Here is a 19,679-nt window from a genome sequence, read left to right on the forward strand (position 1 = left end):
GTTTCATTCTTCTTGTCTGGATGAAACAGTGCATACACATTTAAATATTTATTGTGACTAACCAAAAACTCTTTGACTACATTTGACATGAATATCATAGCCCAATATAAGTAACCGTTGCCCATAAAGCAATGAGAGGAAAGCACTGTGACATCCTCTGCTGATACATAATTATGAAAAAAAATAGGCTTTCTCCTCTTCCATTGGCACTGTGTTAATCTCTATATTGGCTGAAGACAATATCATATAACGAATAAAGGAATGTCGATTCATTTTCATACTTTAGATTTGAATTCAAACTAGCCTAATTATGGTCTTTATGGAGATCAAACTGATTTGGTAACATAAAGAAATACATTTTAACTCCTTATAAAACATTTCATAACAAGAGTTTATATTTGCTTTCAAGACCATGCTGAGGATTCGCACACAAGTTTTATGTATAAAAATGATACATTTAATCGAATATTCATATTCCAATAGATTAAAAAAAATCTGAATTATTTAAATCTTAACAAAAGTAAACAGTCCTACAAAGATTCATTTGTCATATGTATCTCTGGAGAAATCATGGTGACTGATATTGAATCTGGAAAATGGGGGAGAAATATATGGCCATTCTCTATATGAAACGCAAAAGGATGCATCAGGAAATTAGAAATGACCAGCCTGACCTTTTCTATAAATAAGAGATGGACTCGTAGTACACCATTGGCTCTGAAAGTGCACATCATTTCTCACAACTTTGGTGTTATTCTCTGTTGCAGATCAGGCAGCAAGAAAAGGATATTAAAAAGAAAACAAAATGATAACATGAAGCCACCTTTACTAAAATTCATGGACAACATTTTTGTGATAGGGACTGTGACGTGTCTACTGTAAAAGAGTTGTTAGGGTACATGTAAACTATTGTGTCTTTATTCAACACAATAAAGGTCTGCTGTATTAAGGACACTGGAAGGGGGTACGAGAACTAAGATGTTCAAAAGTCTGCAAATGCCAAAGGAGTCTAAATTCCATTTAGAACTCATCATGGGAATTTAATTCCAGATTTACCAAAATATTTACATTTTTATCAGCTAAACCAAGGATTTTTATGTACATCAGGTAGCTCACCACTGTTAATTCAGGCCCACCCACCTACATTGATTTAAAAAATGGAACAATGATCCCTAGGTCATTTTGGTGCTTTAGAAAAACTTTTCACTGGCAGTTCTGGGAAGGTAACGAGAATGACTAACAGGCTACGTAAATTAACCCAGAAGAGAAGAAAATTCCTACCAAAGAAAAGACAAGTCAAAGGATCAATTATAGAAACAGTGAACTGTCCTGGTTTCGGCAGGGATAGAGTTAATTTCCTTTCTAGTAGCTGGTACAGTGTTTTGGATTTAGGATGAGAACAAAGTTGATAACACACCGGTGTTTTAGTTGTTGCTAGGTAATGCTTACACTAGCCAAGGACTTTTCAGCTTCCCATGCTCTACTGACTGAGGAGGCTGGAGGTGCACAAGAAGCTGGGAGGGGGCACAGCCAAACTGGCCAAAGGGACATTCCATACCATGTGACGTCATGCTCAGTACATAAACTGGGAAAAGCTGGCCGGGGGGGCCGCTGCTCGGGGACTGGCTGGGCATCGGTCAGCGGGTGGTGAGCAATTGTGCTGTGCATCACTTGTTTTGTGTATTATTATTATTATTATCATATTATTATTATCATTTTATTTCAATTATTAAACTGTTTTTATCTCAACCCACGAGTCTTTCTAACTTGTGCTCTTCCAATTCTCTCCCCCATCCCACCGGGTGGGGGGGAGTGAGCGAGCGGCTGTGTGGTGCTTAATTGCTGACTGAGATTAAACCACGACAGTGCTTTTTGGCGCCCAACGCGGGGCTCGAAGGGTTTGAGATAATAACAGATTAACCGGAGTGTATTAAGGAACTTATATCTGTTAATAGTTGAGGGTCACAATGTTGGTTTCTCTGTTCTCGATATTGATTTGTATAATCTGCATCGCGCTCTTTTTCCTGCTGTACATGTTAAAGATTGGTGTTGGGTTTTGCAGTTTGCTGTGGTCTGCAGTGAATAGTAATGTCTCGCTTGTGAGGTTTGTTTTTAGAACATTGACCTTGACGTTTCTGTGGTATGTAAACTTCGCAATGAAGCCGTTACTGTACCATGGATACCATATCGTGGAGACAACTAGCAATTGCAGTAACTTTTCTGAGAGTTTTTTTACAGAGGAAATACAGAATGGCAGTGTCACTACCTTCTTCTATGATGTTTCCTCCTTCATTACAGTAATTTTTCAGTATTTTGAGCATCCTTGGGCAGTTAAGATACTTCTATTAATACTTCTTGGGAATATTGTTTCGGTTTTGTCTAAAGTTGGTAAGCAATTTAAGAATATCATCCAGAGATCTGCCCCAAGGGTGAATAATTATGAGTGGCAGGGTGTGTGGGACAAGATGGGCAAGTACCTAGGCCAATGGGCACCCCCAGTGTTTTGGAACTTCACCCCTGAGCAAGTGCAGAATCCTGAAAAGTTAGTAGAATATTTGGAAAAAGTATGCTGTCACCCTGGCAACTCTAGAGAGATGCAACTCATTGCAACGTGCTGGGGCCTGGCCCATGCCTACCGAGCCCTGTTCAACACTACTCAGTACCCTCAAAGGGAAGAGAAGGTCTCTGGCTCTGACAGTAAAACGACACGCACTGCGGCCACTCAGACCCGGGCAACAGGCCGTGCAGCCACTCAAACCCGGGCAACACGCACTACGGCCACTCCAACCCCGGCGACAGGCTCTGCGGCCACTCAGACCCCGGCGACAGGCCCTGTGGCCACTCCAACCCCGGCGACAGGCCCTGCAGCCACTCCAACCCCAGCAACAGGCCCTGCGGCCACTCAGACTCCGGTGACATGCACTTGCACTGCGGCCACTCCAACCCCGGCGACATGCACTGCAGCCACTCCAACCCCAGCAACAGGCCCTGCGGCCACTCAGACTCCGGTGACATGCACTTGCACTGCGGCCACTCCAACCCCGGCGACATGCACTGCGGCCACTCCAACCCCAGCGACATGCACTGCGGCCACTCCAACCCCGGCAACAGGCCCTGCGGCCACTCAGACTCCGGTGACATGCACTTGCACTGCGGCCACTCCAACCCCAGCAACACGCCCTGTGGCTGAACCAAAGAACGAGCCTGTGCCAGTATCAGTCGCCCCTGTACACAAGAAGAAATCTTGGAAGCGGAAGTCAGCTCGTTTAGTAAGGGAGGAAGAAGCTTCTTCTAAAAGGGAACCGGAGGAAGAAGTATACGAGACAGATGACCCTAGAGAAGGACCATCACGAGAACGGGAGGAGGAAAGCCGGCCGCTGATCGGGGAGGAGGAAGAGGAAGAACTCATAAACGAGACAGTGACCACCCGATCTCTATCCCTGAGTGAGCTGCGAGATATACGAAAAGATTTCAGCCGTCGTCCAGGTGAGCATATTGTCACCTGGCTGCTCCGATGCTGGGATAATGGGGCCAGTAGCCTGGAATTAGAGGGTAGGGAAGCCAAGCAGCTGGGATCCCTTTCTAGGGAAGGGGGCATTGACAAAGCAATTGGAAAAGGGACACGTATCCTCAGCCTTTGGAGGCGACTCTTGTCAAGCGTGAAGGAAAGGTATCCCTTTAAGGAAGATGTCATATGTCGCCCAAGCAAGTGGGCCACCATGGAGAAGGGTATCCAGTTTCTGAGAGAATTAGCTGTGCTGGAGGTGATTTATGATGACCTGAACAATGAACAACTATCCAAAGATCCAGACGAAGTCAAGTGCACACGACCCATGTGGCGGAAGTTTATAAGGAGCGCACCATCGTCATACGCCAATTCATTGGCAGTGATAACCTGGAAAGATGGAGAGGAACAAACAGTGGATGAATTGGCTAGTCAACTCCGGCAATACGAGGAAAGTCTTTCTTCCTCCATCGTCTCGGCTGTGGAGAAACTGTCCGAAAAACTGTCCCGGGAGATCCAGCAACTCAGAGAGGATAGGTCCTACTCCTCACCTGTACGGACCAGTATCTCGGCTATTAGAAGTAAGCGTTCTTTTGCTCAAGAGAGAGAATATAAAGGATACACACCACGGGGCACCCTATGGTTTTATCTGCGTGACCACGGAGAGGACATGAGGAAGTGGGATGGGAAACCTACTGCAGCCCTAGGGGCACGGGTACGTGAATTACAAGGGAAAACAATCACAGAAAGAGGTTCTTCCAGGAAAATTGCTGCTCCAGTTTCCAGCGGGCAGTTCCCCAGAGAGAGTAGAAGGGCTGATCTTACTCTTGATCTTAATAAAGAAACTTCTGACTCATACGTACAAGAAATGAGAAACGAGTACTGTGATGAGGATTAGAGGGGCCCTGCCTCCAGCCAGGGGGAGGAAAGGGACAACCGGGTTTACTGGACTGTGTGGATTCGGTGGCCTGGCACATCAGACCCACAGAAGTATAAGGCTCTGGTAGACACCGGTGCACAGTGTACCCTAATGCCATCAAGATATATAGGAACAGAACCCATCTATATTTCTGGGGTGACGGGGGGATCCCAACAGCTATCTGTATTGGAAGCCGAAGTGAGTCTAACTGGGAATGGGTGGCAGAAGCACCCCATTGTGACTGGCCCAGATGCTCCGTGCATCCTTGGCATAGACTACCTCAGGAGAGGGTATTTCAAGGACCCAAAAGGGTACAGGTGGGCTTTTGGTATAGCTGCCTTGGAGACGGAGGAGATTAAACAGCTGTCCACCTTGCCTGGTCTCTCGGAGGACCCTTCTGTTGTGGGGTTGCTGAAGGTTGAAGACCAACAAGTGCCAATCGCTACCACCACAGTGCACCGGCGGCAATATCGCACCAACCGAGACTCCCTGATTCCCATTCATGAGCTGATTCGTCGACTGGAGAGCCAAGGAGTGATCAGCAAGACCCACTCACCCTTTAACAGTCCCATATGGCCAGTGCGGAAGTCTAATGGAGAGTGGAGACTAACAGTAGACTATCGTGGCCTAAATGAAGTCACGCCACCGCTGAGTGCTGCTGTGCCAGACATGCTAGAACTTCAATATGAATTGGAATCAAAGGCAGCCAAGTGGTATGCCACAATTGATATTGCTAATGCATTTTTCTCAATCCCTTTGGCAGCAGAGTGCAGGCCACAGTTTGCTTTCACTTGGAGGGGCGTTCAGTACACCTGGAACCGACTGCCCCAGGGGTGGAAACACAGCCCTACCATTTGCCATGGACTGATCCAGACTGCATTAGAACAGGGTGGAGCTCCAGAACACCTGCAATACATTGATGATATCATCGTGTGGGGCAACACAGCAGAAGAAGTTTTTGAAAAAGGGAAGGAAATAGTCCAAATCCTGCTGAAGGCCGGTTTTGCCATAAAACAAAGTAAGGTCAAGGGACCTGCACAGGAGATCCAGTTTTTAGGAATAAAATGGCAAGATGGACGTCGTCAGATCCCAATAGATGTGATCAACAAAATAACAGCCATGTCTCCACCAACTAGCAAAAAAGAAACACAAGCTTTCTTAGGCGTGGTGGGTTTTTGGAGAATGCACATTCCAAATTACAGTCTGATTGTAAACCCTCTCTATCAAGTGACCCGGAAGAAGAACGATTTCAAATGGGGCCCTGAGCAACGACAAGCTTTTGAACAAATTAAACGGGAGATAGTTCATGCAGTAGCCCTGGGGCCAGTCCGGGCAGGGCAAGATGTAAAAAATGTGCTCTATACCGCAGCCGGGGAGAATGGCCCTACCTGGAGCCTCTGGCAGAAAGCACCAGGGGAGACTCGAGGTCGACCCCTAGGGTTTTGGAGTCGGGGATACAGAGGATCCGAGGCCCGCTATACTCCAACTGAAAAAGAGATATTAGCAGCATATGAAGGGGTTCGAGCTGCTTCAGAAGTGATCGGCACTGAAGCACAGCTCCTCCTGGCACCCCGACTGCCGGTGCTGGGCTGGATGTTCAGAGGGAGGGTCCCCTGTACACATCATGCAACTGATGCTACATGGAGTAAGTGGGTCGCACTAATCACACAACGGGCTCGAATAGGAAACCCCAGTCGCCCAGGAATTCTGGAAGTGATCATGGATTGGCCAGAGGGCAAAGATTTTGGAATATTGCCAGAGGAGGAGGTAACGCGTGCTGAAGAGGCCCCAATGTATAATGAACTACCAGAAAATGAGAAGCAATATGCCCTGTTCACTGATGGGTCCTGTCGTCTTGTGGGAAAACATCGGAGGTGGAAAGCTGCTGTATGGAGTCCTATGCGACAAGTTGTAGAAACGGCTGAAGGAGAAGGTGAATCAAGCCAATTTGCAGAAGTAAAGGCCATCCAGCTGGCTTTAGACATTGCTGATCGAGAAAAGTGGCCAGTGCTCTATCTCTATACTGACTCATGGATGGTGGCAAATGCCCTGTGGGGGTGGTTGCAGCAATGGAAGCAGAGCAACTGGCAGCGCAGAGGCAAACCCATCTGGGCTGCCGCATTGTGGCAAGATATTGCTGCCCGGGTGGAGAACCTGGTTGTAAAAGTCCGTCACGTAGATGCTCACGTACCCAAGAGTCGGGCCACTGAAGAACATCAAAACAACCAGCAGGTGGATCAGGCTGCTAAGATTGAAGTGGCTCAGGTGGATCTGGACTGGCAACATAAGGGTGAATTATTTCTAGCTCGGTGGGCCCATGACACCTCAGGTCACCAAGGAAGAGATGCAACATACAGATGGGCTCGTGATCGAGGGGTGGACTTGACCATGGACACTATAGCCCAGGTTATCCATGAATGCGAAACATGTGCTGCAATCAAGCAAGCCAAACGGTTAAAGCCTTTTTGGTATGGAGGACGATGGTTGAAATATAAATATGGGGAGGCCTGGCAGATCGATTATATCACACTCCCACAAACCCGCCAAGGCAAGCGCCACGTGCTTACAATGGTGGAGGCAACCACCGGATGGCTGGAAACATATCCCGTGCCCCATGCCACTGCCCGGAACACTATCCTGGGCCTTGAAAAGCAAGTCCTATGGCGACATGGCACCCCAGAAAGAATTGAGTCAGACAATGGGACTCATTTCCGAAACAACCTCATAGACACCTGGGCCAAAGAGCACGGCATTGAGTGGGTGTATCACATCCCCTGTCACGCACCAGCTTCTGGGAAAATTGAACGATACAATGGACTGTTAAAGACTACGCTGAGAGCAATGGGTGGTGGGACATTCAAACATTGGGATACGCATTTAGCAAAGGCCACCTGGTTAGTCAACACTCGGGGATCTGCCAATCGAGCAGGCCCTGCCCAGTCAGAACTTTTACGTACTGTAGATGGGAATAAAGTCCCTGTAGTGCACATAAAAAATATGCTGGGGAAGACAGTCTGGGTTATTCCTGCCTCAGGCAGAGGCAGACCCATCCGTGGGATTGCTTTTGCTCAAGGACCTGGGTGCACTTGGTGGATAATGCGGAAGGATGGGGAAGTCCGATGTGTGCCTCAAGGGGATTTGATTTTGGGTGAGAATAGCCAATGATCTGAATTATGTGATGTTAAGTACTAATTATAGTTATAATAGTTATACTAATAATACACAGATATACTAATAATACTAATAATATTATATGCCATACTAATGTTATTATAATAAGAATCACCCAGATTAATGAAGAATAACTTCAGTGAAACCAAGCAAAGCACAGTGATGATGGTACCAGAACTGACTTCAACCTGAAACAATCCAACACCACATACCATCTCCATTTTTCCTGCCCTGAAAGATTATTATGACAGATGGAGCCCGAAGTCATGGACTAAATGAACTCACCGAACATTTTAGAGGGATGGCCCACAGATGAAGGGAATGATATCTGTGTATGTGTGTATATATATATATAAAAGGGGGTGGTGATTAATGAAAATGTACTGGAAAATGTGAGACTTGAGCATGATGCAAATGGTATAGAATAAGGGGTGGATATTGTCCTGGTTTCGGCAGGGATAGAGTTAATTTCCTTTCTAGTAGCTGGTACAGTGTTTTGGATTTAGGATGAGAACAAAGTTGATAACACACCGGTGTTTTAGTTGTTGCTAGGTAATGCTTACACTAGCCAAGGACTTTTCAGCTTCCCATGCTCTACTGACTGAGGAGGCTGGAGGTGCACAAGAAGCTGGGAGGGGGCACAGCCAAACTGGCCAAAGGGACATTCCATACCATGTGACGTCATGCTCAGTACATAAACTGGGAAAAGCTGGCCGGGGGGGCCGCTGCTCGGGGACTGGCTGGGCATCGGTCAGCGGGTGGTGAGCAATTGTGCTGTGCATCACTTGTTTTGTGTATTATTATTATTATTATCATATTATTATTATCATTTTATTTCAATTATTAAACTGTTTTTATCTCAACCCACGAGTCTTTCTAACTTGTGCTCTTCCAATTCTCTCCCCCATCCCACCGGGTGGGGGGGAGTGAGCGAGCGGCTGTGTGGTGCTTAATTGCTGACTGAGATTAAACCACGACATGAACAAAGAAGTCTTAAAATTTGTCAAGGGATTAAAAATAGAAGAGTAGAAGGAGAAGCAACAAAGATTGACTGTATCCACCCACCATCTCTGAGAGCCACTCTGCCTTGCCCCGCATGGTTTGCTGAACAAATTGTCTTCTCCCCTACTCCCCACAACAAGGAAGACTACCATGAGAAATAGAAATAGTTCTGGTTTACTTTACAATCATTTGATTCTGAAAGTATGAAATAAAGGAAAAATAATTTGGGGTCTTAGGTCAATATTGGGAGTTGTGTAATCTTTCTGATCAGAAAGTTGGAACTGTAAGATATGAGTTAGTTATTTTTCCTACAGCATCTTGCTCTATGACTAAAGACCCCTGGAAGAATCACAATATAAAGAATAAAAAAATTATGAATTTAAGCTCTAGGCAGAGGTAAGGGCTGAAACGCGTGCTTATCTTTAGGTATTTGAGTAACCCCACCAAAAGCAAACAGAAAGGCCCTACCATGTCTTGAATGTAGTTGAGCGACAGCTTCTTTCATTCGGTTTGCTTCATATTTTCTGAGATTTTCACCTGTGTCCACTAGTTATGGATAAGTCATGAAATATTTGGAGTCTAAGTTCACATACAGTCTGCAAAGTTTAACAGAATGAAAAAGTTATGGAAATGGATACTTTTTATGTGATTTACTGCATTTTATGGTCTGCTATGTCACTTATAACATCACATACAATATTCAGCCAAGTTTAATATTTTGTCTCCAAACCACTAGCTCATCTCAGCTTTTACTAGCCTGACTTACTTTATATCCTAAACTGAGAGGATGTATTTTTTCTTTCTAGTATGCCCACGCTATCCCCTTTATAGCATGAGATATTCTTAAAATGAGATGTGTCTACCCAAACAGCTACTGTGGTATAAAACAAATCAATCTTTTTTGACTGCTACTTTGAATTTTACTCCAGTTCTCTTGAAGGCTATTTCTCACAGGTACTGCTCATGAAAACACAGTCACAGCTGGGCTGACTGTCTGAGTTTCTGAAGGATATACAGTGTAAATCGGGCTAACAGACACATAGGAATGGGCATCTCAATTAAGATACGTGGAAAACATTGTGATTATCAGATGCCATCCTTAAAAAGGCTTCTGGTCAAAAAAGCTTAAGTATAAAACACTTTCATTTGTTCATCACTCTCTAGAGTTTTGCCAGATGTTCTTTGCTTTAGATCCTCTGAAGTAGAAAAGTCTGACTACATTCATCAGTAAAAAACAATTTCACTCCCAGAAAGATGGGGTTGTTAACTTTTCTAGCTTAGTCAAAAATATTGCAGCTATGAAGTAAAGATTAAAAATCAATGATATTTTTAAAAAGTAAATATTATATTCTCATTACTTCAGATAAAAATTATTTACACAATTCCAGGATTAGGACTCTCAGAAAAACAGCAAGTGTCACAAAAAGATGAAAGCTGACAACAATGCTGATCTGGCTTTTTTAAAATTTAGAGGGAATAGATTGAAGCGGTTGAAAAGTACAAAGGGAGATGAATATGTATACAGCTGGTAGCAGATACAGACGATCTGATTTTTGATGTGCACTCTGTGCAGTTGCTCATGGCCTTGCAGAAGGCGCTTGGGTTGACAGGGTGCCAGAGGCCGGAGCTGACCTGGCTGGGGTGAAGCTTGGGGAACTGCCTGGGTGTGCGCGCTGAGTTAATGCGTTAGGACAGCTGACCACCTTTGGGGATGCAGGAAGAGTGCCGGTGTCAGTAAAGCAAGACCTATTTGTAGCAGCTGAGAAAATCCTCTAGGAGATCCAGAGCTATAGAGCAAGAGGATTGCACTTGGCAACCTGGGGACTGAAGTGATGACACAAGGTGCGGTGAAGCAGTGGCCTTTGGGAAGTAGGTTGTACCTTCCCTCCCTCGTTACTAACAAGCAGATAAAATAGGTGAATAAAATCAGACATGATTACTGCCAACATTATGTTGCTTCCAGAATACAACTGAAGAGCAACTAGTTTTTTGGGTTAATACCTCTCCTTCCCAGCTGTGTAACTGTACTGCAAACTTTCTGGGTTTCTTGGACTCATGTAAGACATCTGGGAACTGGAGGATGGTCCAGTCGCTAAGCTTTATTCAAGGATCTGGGGTCATTTATTTGTTCTGTCACTAGTATTTGGTTATAGCTGTGAAAAAAATCAATCTCCATGAAAGTTTTCCTTGCAGGAACCTCTGAGATTTTGAGGAAGCAAATGGGTCTTGCCTCAGCCCATGTCTGTTGTCCCCTTGTGTTTAAATGCTGTAATTAGACTCTGTGGGTCACCGGGAGGATACAGGTTCTAGTGAAAATGATGAATAATCAACCTTTATTTAATGCTACTTCTGTTTTAAAAGGGCCCTAACGAGGGGGTGGTGGTGGGGGAAACCAACCCAAAAAAACCCCAAACCAAACCCTGAAACCAGGCCAGCTAAAGTATACAAAAATAATATATCAAAGGATGTGAAGGGTTAAAGGAGAAGGAAATGACTGATTCCCTTAGACTGTGGTGTGACCTTCTGGACCCCATCACCAGAAAGAGAGGCCAAACGGCAGAGGAGAGGAAAGCCCAGGACCACTGCCCCACCATGACATACCTCCCGATCTAGAAGCTATTTGCTGGTCTGCTAGAGGTCCTCCCTCTCCCTCTCCCATGGTATGCACTCTCATGGACCGTAGCAAGACGTCTGTTGCCAGAGCTTGGCCGCAGTCAATGAGCTGCCTGTCTTTCAAAGGGTGACGTGAGGCTGACACGTCCACTTCACCAGGCGAGCAGGGAGGTAGAAGCGCCAAGCACAGAAAGCCTCAACTTCATCCTTTCCTGCTTCCAGTCATGATCTAAAGCACAAGTATGAGGTAGATGGGGAAGATTTAATAGATGGCCATATAGCTTCCATAGAAGATATGCAAAGAAGCTAGTCTTCACTGTCACTTGCAAAATAAATCACCAGCACCTGGGATATGTGATTTTATTATCAATCAGGCTTGAAATATTTCCTCCTTAATAGTCAAATGTCTGGAGGTGGATTCTCTGCTGAATATAATAGCAGACCTTAACTTTTGACCGAAAGCAAAGGAGACCAAAGGACACTTTTATGTGCAAGGACATGCTAAAGATGTCTAATCTTGAATTATTGTTTTTCTTTCACAGGGGAAGACACCCTTCATGGTCCTATTTTTATCCAAGAGCCATATGATATCACTTATTCCATGGGCTCAGCAAATCCAGAAATCCTACTGAACTGTACCGCTAAAGGATATCCACTCCCATACTACAGGTGAAGTCAACTTTGGAAAAGTATTGTCTCACTGTAAATCTTAACTGTGTTTTAATCAGTAGTGCACTGTCATACATACCTCAGGATGTGTAGAGCCCTCACAGCAAGAGTATGCATAGGTATAGTAAATTTGAGGAATGAAGGAAAAATATTTTTGTTAGTCTACTGTTAAGAAAATTAACGCAAGAAAAGAAAGCACATCATTGGAAATATTTTAAAACATACAAAATAACTTCTGAATCCACAGGACAGCTGTGAAAATGGAAAAATGGAAATGCTGTGCATCTGTATTTGATAAAACTTTCCGTACATCAATAAATGCTTAGAAAGCAAAACAGCAACATCCTTGCCCATTTCTAATTCTAACATTTCATGTATAAATTTATAGTGTTTATTTAGAGAAACAGCAAGGCAAAGCTCTGATATCTAGCTTACAATACTCTGTAGACTCAATAAAACCTTGGTACATAGGATTGTTTGTTTATTCAATAACCATGGACTCATAATTTAAAATGTAGCTTGTTGCACCAAGGATCTGGAAACCTGAGTCTAATAAGAGGAAAAGCTGGAAATCTGAAAAAAAAAAAAAAAGAAGTGTGCTTTCTTCAGAAAAGACTAGGGAAAATAATGATCTGGGAAAAGGAAAATTTAAAAAAAAAGAAATCATGCATGCAAGACATAAAAGAAAATTGTGGCCTACCAAATACTTAGACAATATTTATTCAATAGCTTTTAATTGCTCACACAACAGTTTCCTCTGTAAAGTACCAGTAGTAGTTATCAACTTGGCTTTTGTACTTCATGTATTAATTTGTTTCCAAACATTGTGCTAGTAAAGGAATACTTTATCTCCTTTTCACAGTGTAACTTCTCTTCCTATGAGTCAAAATCCTCACCCATTTCCCATCCCATTTGTTCTTCCTGTTTTCAACATGAACATCTACTGTCATGAATTTCAAGTATTTCCAGTTCATCCATCCATCTGCTTCATATCCATTTATAGCTTCCTCAGAGACCTATAAAAATTATTGACTCTTGTATTCCAACCATGGACTCCTCACATGCACAAATAGTAGAGGCAGCAGGTTTCATTAGGCAGGAGAGCTATGAAGTCTCCTCCCATCATATATCTGACATTCATTTTTTCTCTTTCACTTTTTTCCTGCTCATCCTTTTATTAGATTCATTATTTTCTTTGCACCATAAGGACATTTTGCAAAGCCTCAGTTACTCTAGTAAGATGAGATCAACATCTGGGGATGGATCCTGAACCATCTAGGTCAATTAGAAGTTATCAGACTGTCACTGCTGCTATTACAACCTTTTCACCATGACTTGAAAGGAATGGGGAGTCTTCAGCACTTTTCTTTGATTTCACTAGAGCTAATGCCGGTTTTGTCAGATAAGGATTGAGCCCATATATTTAAAGTTCCAACAATTTTAGATAAATCAAGCACAGTATGAAATTTTAATCGTATCCTTTGTTGAGTGATGGAAAAGAAGAGCAAGGACTACTGTGAGGTTTTTCTTTGATTCAGAAATACAGAACCACTACAATAGGAAAAAAGTTATATACAAACTAATTTGCTATTTAGCACCTTTTACATAAGTAAGTACGCTGATTAATACCTTTTCTTTAAAGAAAAATTGCTTAGCATTTCCTAAAAGTTTTGTTTTATTATGTGCTATATTAGTCTTATAGACTCATTGAATATAGTAGTAACTGTTTGCAACTTCATTTCAAAATCCTGTGTGTCTAACACCCACAATGCAAGAATTGTATAGAATTGAAGTAGGCATAAGGGCTAAGTAACAAAAAATGAGAGACACTGATTTCCTGTTGGACACTGTTGGGAGTAACAGAGAACATAGATCTGATTACAATGGAAACAAAAATATGGATAGAAGTATCTCTAAAATCAGCAGAAGTGTTAGGAAATCTATATAAATGTCCCGCTAAATACCGTTTTATCTATTATGCCTTTTTCTATAGAGTGAAAATTGTGTACAATTATCAGGTACGTTATTTCAACTGTTTCCCTGTGTGATGTTGATGGCAAATAAACATAACCTTTCAAATTAGATTTATAATATTTTGCACTTAAGCTTTTCTGTGATAGATGATTGAGGGATTATCATCAACTAACTTAAGTAATGAATTTTACTTCTTTTTCTGCTTACAGCCTATCCATGAACATATCACAGTTCCACAGTTTCCTTCCATTAAGTCATTCAGTTCAGTACAGCTAGCTGTCCCCCACACTGAAAAAAAACCCAGAAAGAAGTCACCTAGAGCCTGCCAAGCAAGTGTTTGCTGCAGTATTTTCACATTTCCCGTTTGGTCTCAGGTGCTTAGTCCCAACGCTTTTTCCGAACTTACATTCAGTATCCAGAGTAATCACATAATCTCGCATTTTCATGCAGGTTTGAAATTGAGGATTTTTTTCCCCTCAATAATCTTCACAGAGAGCAGTCAATTGAACAAATAAATAAGAAATCCAAAGACAGCATAAGCATTATTCATTATAACAATATTTTAATATTTCAGCATAACTTAGAATGATGCAGTAAAATAAGACAAAGAGATTCAGATTCAATCCAAATCAAAGTACCACAGAAGATAACTGTAACAGACAAATAAAAGTGAGGGGAACGGAAGTGCAAAGTTTACGATGATTGCAAATGACATATAATATGCTTATAATCATTGCAGAAAATTGTAGAATGATTCCCAGTAACCCCGATATATTTATCTTGTTCATACCCTTGAAAAACAAATGACAACCCTGCTATAGTCTACTTGTTCCCTAAAATGCTGTCCCTTGACTCATTGCAGATTCTGCTTCAAAAGTGGAGTAGAATTAAAAACGCCTTCAACCTCTGTTGTCTTGTACAGAGTCAATAGTTTTTAAACTTTCCATTTTCTTCCTCTGTGGAAATACTGTATACTAGGGGGGTTTGCAAGCTTTTTTTCCCAATTACAAGAAAGTCTCGGGTGACTTGGCAGGACATTTCCATTTGAATGTAAATAATCTAAGAAAAATAGAGCACAGTGAAGACTTAAAAAAATACATATTTTTATTATAGCAGTACACTGAAAAGATAATTCATTAAATCATGTTTGCATATATCCACACAGAAAGTAGTTCAAATTAGGGAAAGATATATGCAAGTAAGAGCTTCTAGCTATGATAAATTTGGTACAAAATCATGACACAGCCATGCGTGCTTTGTAAAACTTCCAGGATTTTACTTGTAGAGCTGGAGAAAGCTCAGGAAATTTTAAATAGTCCTAAATGTATCTTTTTTTAAAGACAAGTAAAACAGATTAATGAAATATTGCATTTGAATTCATCCAAAATATTTGCACATTGACTAAATGGAATGTTTTACTAATTCCTTAATTGCTTGAACATTCATACATTGATAGTTTCACTGAAATTGATACACCTTCACATTTCATTTCCAAAAAGAAGTCACATCTTCTGAAAGAAAATGTTTCCTTTTTCTAAATAGTTTCTATGGAACAATGCTATTTTCCAGATTCATTAATCATAGAAATGGGACTCATGGGAAATGGGACTACTTAGACATTACATAGCACTGTATAATATCCTTACAGATGGGATCTAACCAGAAATTTCCTGGTTAATTATCCACTTACCAGAAATCATAATTTTATGTCAAAAGTTAAAATTTTCCCTACCAAACTATCAAAGATCGTAGGTGAGCAAACAGCAGTTTTACCTCCCTGAAACAAACTTCTTGCTCTGGGGCTCATTATCAGCCTGTGTAAGTCTTGGATCGCAAGCCAGAGGCCTCGTGCCTGCATTTTGTCTATAAAGTGGCGGCTCCAGGCTGAGGGCTCTGTCTCCTCAGCTCTGCTGGATGCACTTGAACATGGGTGGGGGTGCAGGGAGAGGTGTCGGGATCGTGGCGTCAGCAGGTACATGGCCCAGAAGAAATTCTGCTCAGAGAGGATGAGGGAAGCCTAAACACCAGAGAAGCCTGTGGGTATGCAGCTTAACAGTCAGCTTGTGTACGACGAAACATATTGACATTTCTCAAACAAGTCCTAAGAATATTTGTATTCTGCAAAGATCTCTAATATTTCACCATTTTTATAAGTTTTATGTGCTTCTGTGTTCTATGAACATTTTTAGCTAGATCAATGTGTTTTTACTGTGAAAACATGATAGAAATTAATTTTTTTTTCACAATTCTTTTATAAGATATTACCCTAAAGACAGATTGCATAATTTGCAGTTGCATTGTAAATACACATTACTCACATATTCATGTTCATTAATAAATTCTACTTCTCATTTTTATTTGCTTGGAGATGGAGACTATTGGAATAGCAAATCACAAGTATTGATTAAGTAGTATAAATAAGAGGAAATCATCGTATATTACAAGTTTATCCCTGTATCAGTGATTTGACTGCAGTGTACGTTAGAAGGGAGTTCCCAACAAGTCCAGCATCAAAGATTTAACATAACCCAGTGGCTTGGAAGAATACTGGTATATTGGTATATTCAAATATTAGGATAAATGAGTAACAATTAAAGAAAAGAGAACAAGAGAGAATAGACTACCTCTTGCTCGGGATCTTTAAATCAAGATGGGAAGGGGGGGAGGTCCCCCCCCCACATATCTTCTGAAAGTCTTTAACTTAATGAAGAATTTTATTGGGAACATCTTAGAACTAGTGTTTTATAAAAAGTTAGATTTTGAAGCAAATAGAATATGACTATTTGTTCTATGAATTCATAAAACACACAGCTTTTTTTTTTTTTAAGTTTGGACATATCAATATGATTTGAGAAGTTTTACATTCCTAGGGAACTAATGAATTCAGCATCAGAATATAACATATTTTTTGAATGTTTAGGTTCTGAAACTGTTAGTCCAGGATGCATTTCCTATAATTGATGAAAAGTATTTTCCAATAGTTGCATGAAGAAGCTCACGAAAATGTGTAGGTGATCCCTGCCTTAACAGGCTTATGTTAAAATTTTCTTAAAATAATTCTTCAAAGATTTCCGTGTATTAGACAGCATACTGCAGAACACAAAGTCATTAAATCATTGTCTATCACATGAATTCGTTAATTTGCTTCCTTCAGTGATGTAAACATATTAATTAGGGAAAAGCCCACACGAGGAGATGAACCCCTTATCTATATGCAAAGTTTAATAATCATTGTACCACGGCGATTAGAATGATTATGGGGATACTGTGAAGAATTCATTTGCAGCAACTAAGCCAACAACTTTGCATTTGTTTTGAAAAACAATTATAGAGCTTAATTGGGAGCCATGTAATGATGACAGCAGTTATTTCAGTGATTGATTCTGAAATTAAAGAGAACTGGCAAACTAAATACCAGAATATCCTATATCAGAAAATTGAAAGGTTTAGACAGCACGTACCATATGTAAATCCTGAAATATGTCAAAATCCTAACACTGACACAGACTACTGCTTCGTAGAACAGGCTCATGGATGGGCACCAGCTAAGATTCTGCTCATCTTTGGTGAAAAAAAAAGAAAAAAGCCAAAATACCCCAAAACAACAGCAAAAGCCTAGACCAACTAAAGCAAAACATAAAAAAGGAATAGGGCAGAGGTATGGAAAGGTCAAAAATCAGCTGCAATTGGTAGGAAGAATTACTGATGGTCCACTGTTGCATCTAAATTTCTTAATGTTGATGCATTCATGAAAGAGGAGGCAGTGATTGGCAGACCCAGATAAATTATTTAATGTTACTAAAATTTGTTCACAGAATTCAATTGATTTCATATTTTAATCAGTCATTACTCATCTTTAAAAAACACAAGTGCCCACTTGACAGGTCAGGATCCTTGCTTCCTCTGTACATATTTGTCAAGATTCCCCTTGGAACACACAATTGCATTTTACAGCACAGTTTGAAAATCTTCCTCCAAAAGAAGAACTACCTGCGCAGTCTGATCGTGTAGAGAAAGGTCTGTGAGTGACAGAAGTATTGTGCTGTATACCCAGGCCAGGTCTGCCAGCAAAACAGTTATGGTGCAAGTTTGCTTCAATTTGTTAACTGTGGAAACTACCGTCACTGTCAGTAAGTTCATCTCTGCAAATAACAAGTAGTAGGAATTTTGTTATGCTGTGATCCTTCAGATAATTAAGAAGGAGACAATTGCCCTTGTTTCGAGGACTGCCATGAAGCCTTCCGCAGACCCAAAGTGAGCCATTAGCAGCCCTTGTGTGGTCTTTGCATCCTATGGAGGGGTAGGCATCATGCCCGCACAGGTCAACAGAAACGATACAGGCTGAAAAAGATGGTTGTGGTATAAAATTAGGAGGAGAAAATATGTGGTTATGTAGTTTTAGGATTGCTGACAACCTGAAGTGTGGCATTAACAAGCCCAAAGCTTGCAGACGTCAGTGACTGAGGTCCTTTATTCTTCCTTTGGACCTCATGTGGACAATGAAAATTCAACCCTTATGTGACTAACGGTAAAGCCACAAAATTTCCCTTCTTAAAACATATATTTATTTTCTTTGAAATATAAATTTTATTTTGACATTTGTAAATGGCTGTGTAATGTTGCAGACACAATCCATTTTCTACTTAGTGGACTAACAGGGACAAATCATGTTTTAAAATAGCAGCGTTCTCATCATTAAATTATCAGTCTCAAACTTGCTGTATAAAACCTCTCTCTGCTTTCGTCTGTCCTCTGACGTGTAATCCTTCCTGATCTATATCTCCAAATCATTTTTGTAGCCAAATTTATGACATCATTTGCAAGGAGTGTAAAGCACATTCAGGTACCATTTGTATTATAAAAAATAAGGTAGCTGTAGTTGAGGCATGTACCATACTTTCGATTGGATGGATAACTTAGTTTGTGTGAATAAATTATAATTAATTTTGTAGACATTTGGATGAACACTGGTGACTAGCATAAAAGCAGTAAAGATTTTTCAAAGAACTGAATTATTGATATCATTAAGATTGATATAAGAAGCAGTCTTGTGTGAAAAATGATATAATTTTGTGATATTTAACTACATTTTTACCATTACAGGTATGCTACAGCACACTATTTAAGATAAATATGAATAGGCTCTGTAAATTATAAGCATAATTTGATTTTTTTCCCCTCAAAGGTGGAAGCAAAATGGCACAGATATTGATCTTACCATGAGTTATCACTACAGGTTGGTTGGAGGCAGCTTGGCAATCAATAACCCACATAAAAAACAGGATATTGGAACATACCAGTGTTTAGCCACAAATTCATTTGGAACAATTCTAAGCAGGAAGGCAAAGCTTCAATTTGCATGTAAGTTGGGAAGTTCATATTTATTAGAGCATTATTTTCCTATTAATTCTGCACATGAACTGTAATTTATTGGATAATTAAAGTATCATCGGTGATTCTGTTCAAAAGTTTTGGCTTACTTCAGCAGTGTTTATTCTTAAAAAAAAAATCATTCCTAGTAAATATTAATAACAAAAACAGACGTCTGATGGCTGCTAGCCCTCAGGAACAAGAATAACTTCCAGAAAATTGAAAGGTCAAGGCAGATGAGTGCAATTATTTCCACTTAATAAAGGTGTTTCCACTTTTTAAGACAGTGCTTTCTTTGCTATCTTGCCGGTAGTTACAACTGGGGGGGGGAAACGTTGCAAAAAGTTAGGCTATTTTCTATAGCATAATGAGGTCTGAGACATAAAAACATTGTACCCCTAATTGCCACACTGATATTTTGTTACATTAACAAAGCAAGAAACACTCTTTTTTTCC

At 41.0% G+C, this 19,679-nt stretch overlaps 1 protein-coding gene across 3 annotated transcripts in view; it reads left to right on the top strand.

The window, feature by feature from the left end:
• Window positions 1-19,679, top strand: part of CNTN6 (contactin 6) — a 158,117-nt gene that overhangs the window by 54,097 nt on the left and 84,341 nt on the right. For 2 of the 3 annotated variants that reach the window (XM_076346681.1, XM_076346682.1), the window contains exons 3-4: window positions 11,753-11,879; window positions 19,039-19,214. In XM_076346681.1, coding sequence (XP_076202796.1) covers window positions 11,753-11,879; window positions 19,039-19,214 — 303 coding nt within the window. The remainder of the gene's footprint in view (window positions 1-11,752; window positions 11,880-19,038; window positions 19,215-19,679) is intronic. The other variant, XM_076346683.1, reaches the window with a different exon arrangement.

The sequence above is a fragment of the Aptenodytes patagonicus genome, chromosome 8, assembly GCF_965638725.1.
Source record: "Aptenodytes patagonicus chromosome 8, bAptPat1.pri.cur, whole genome shotgun sequence".
NCBI classification, from domain to species: domain Eukaryota; kingdom Metazoa; phylum Chordata; class Aves; order Sphenisciformes; family Spheniscidae; genus Aptenodytes; species Aptenodytes patagonicus.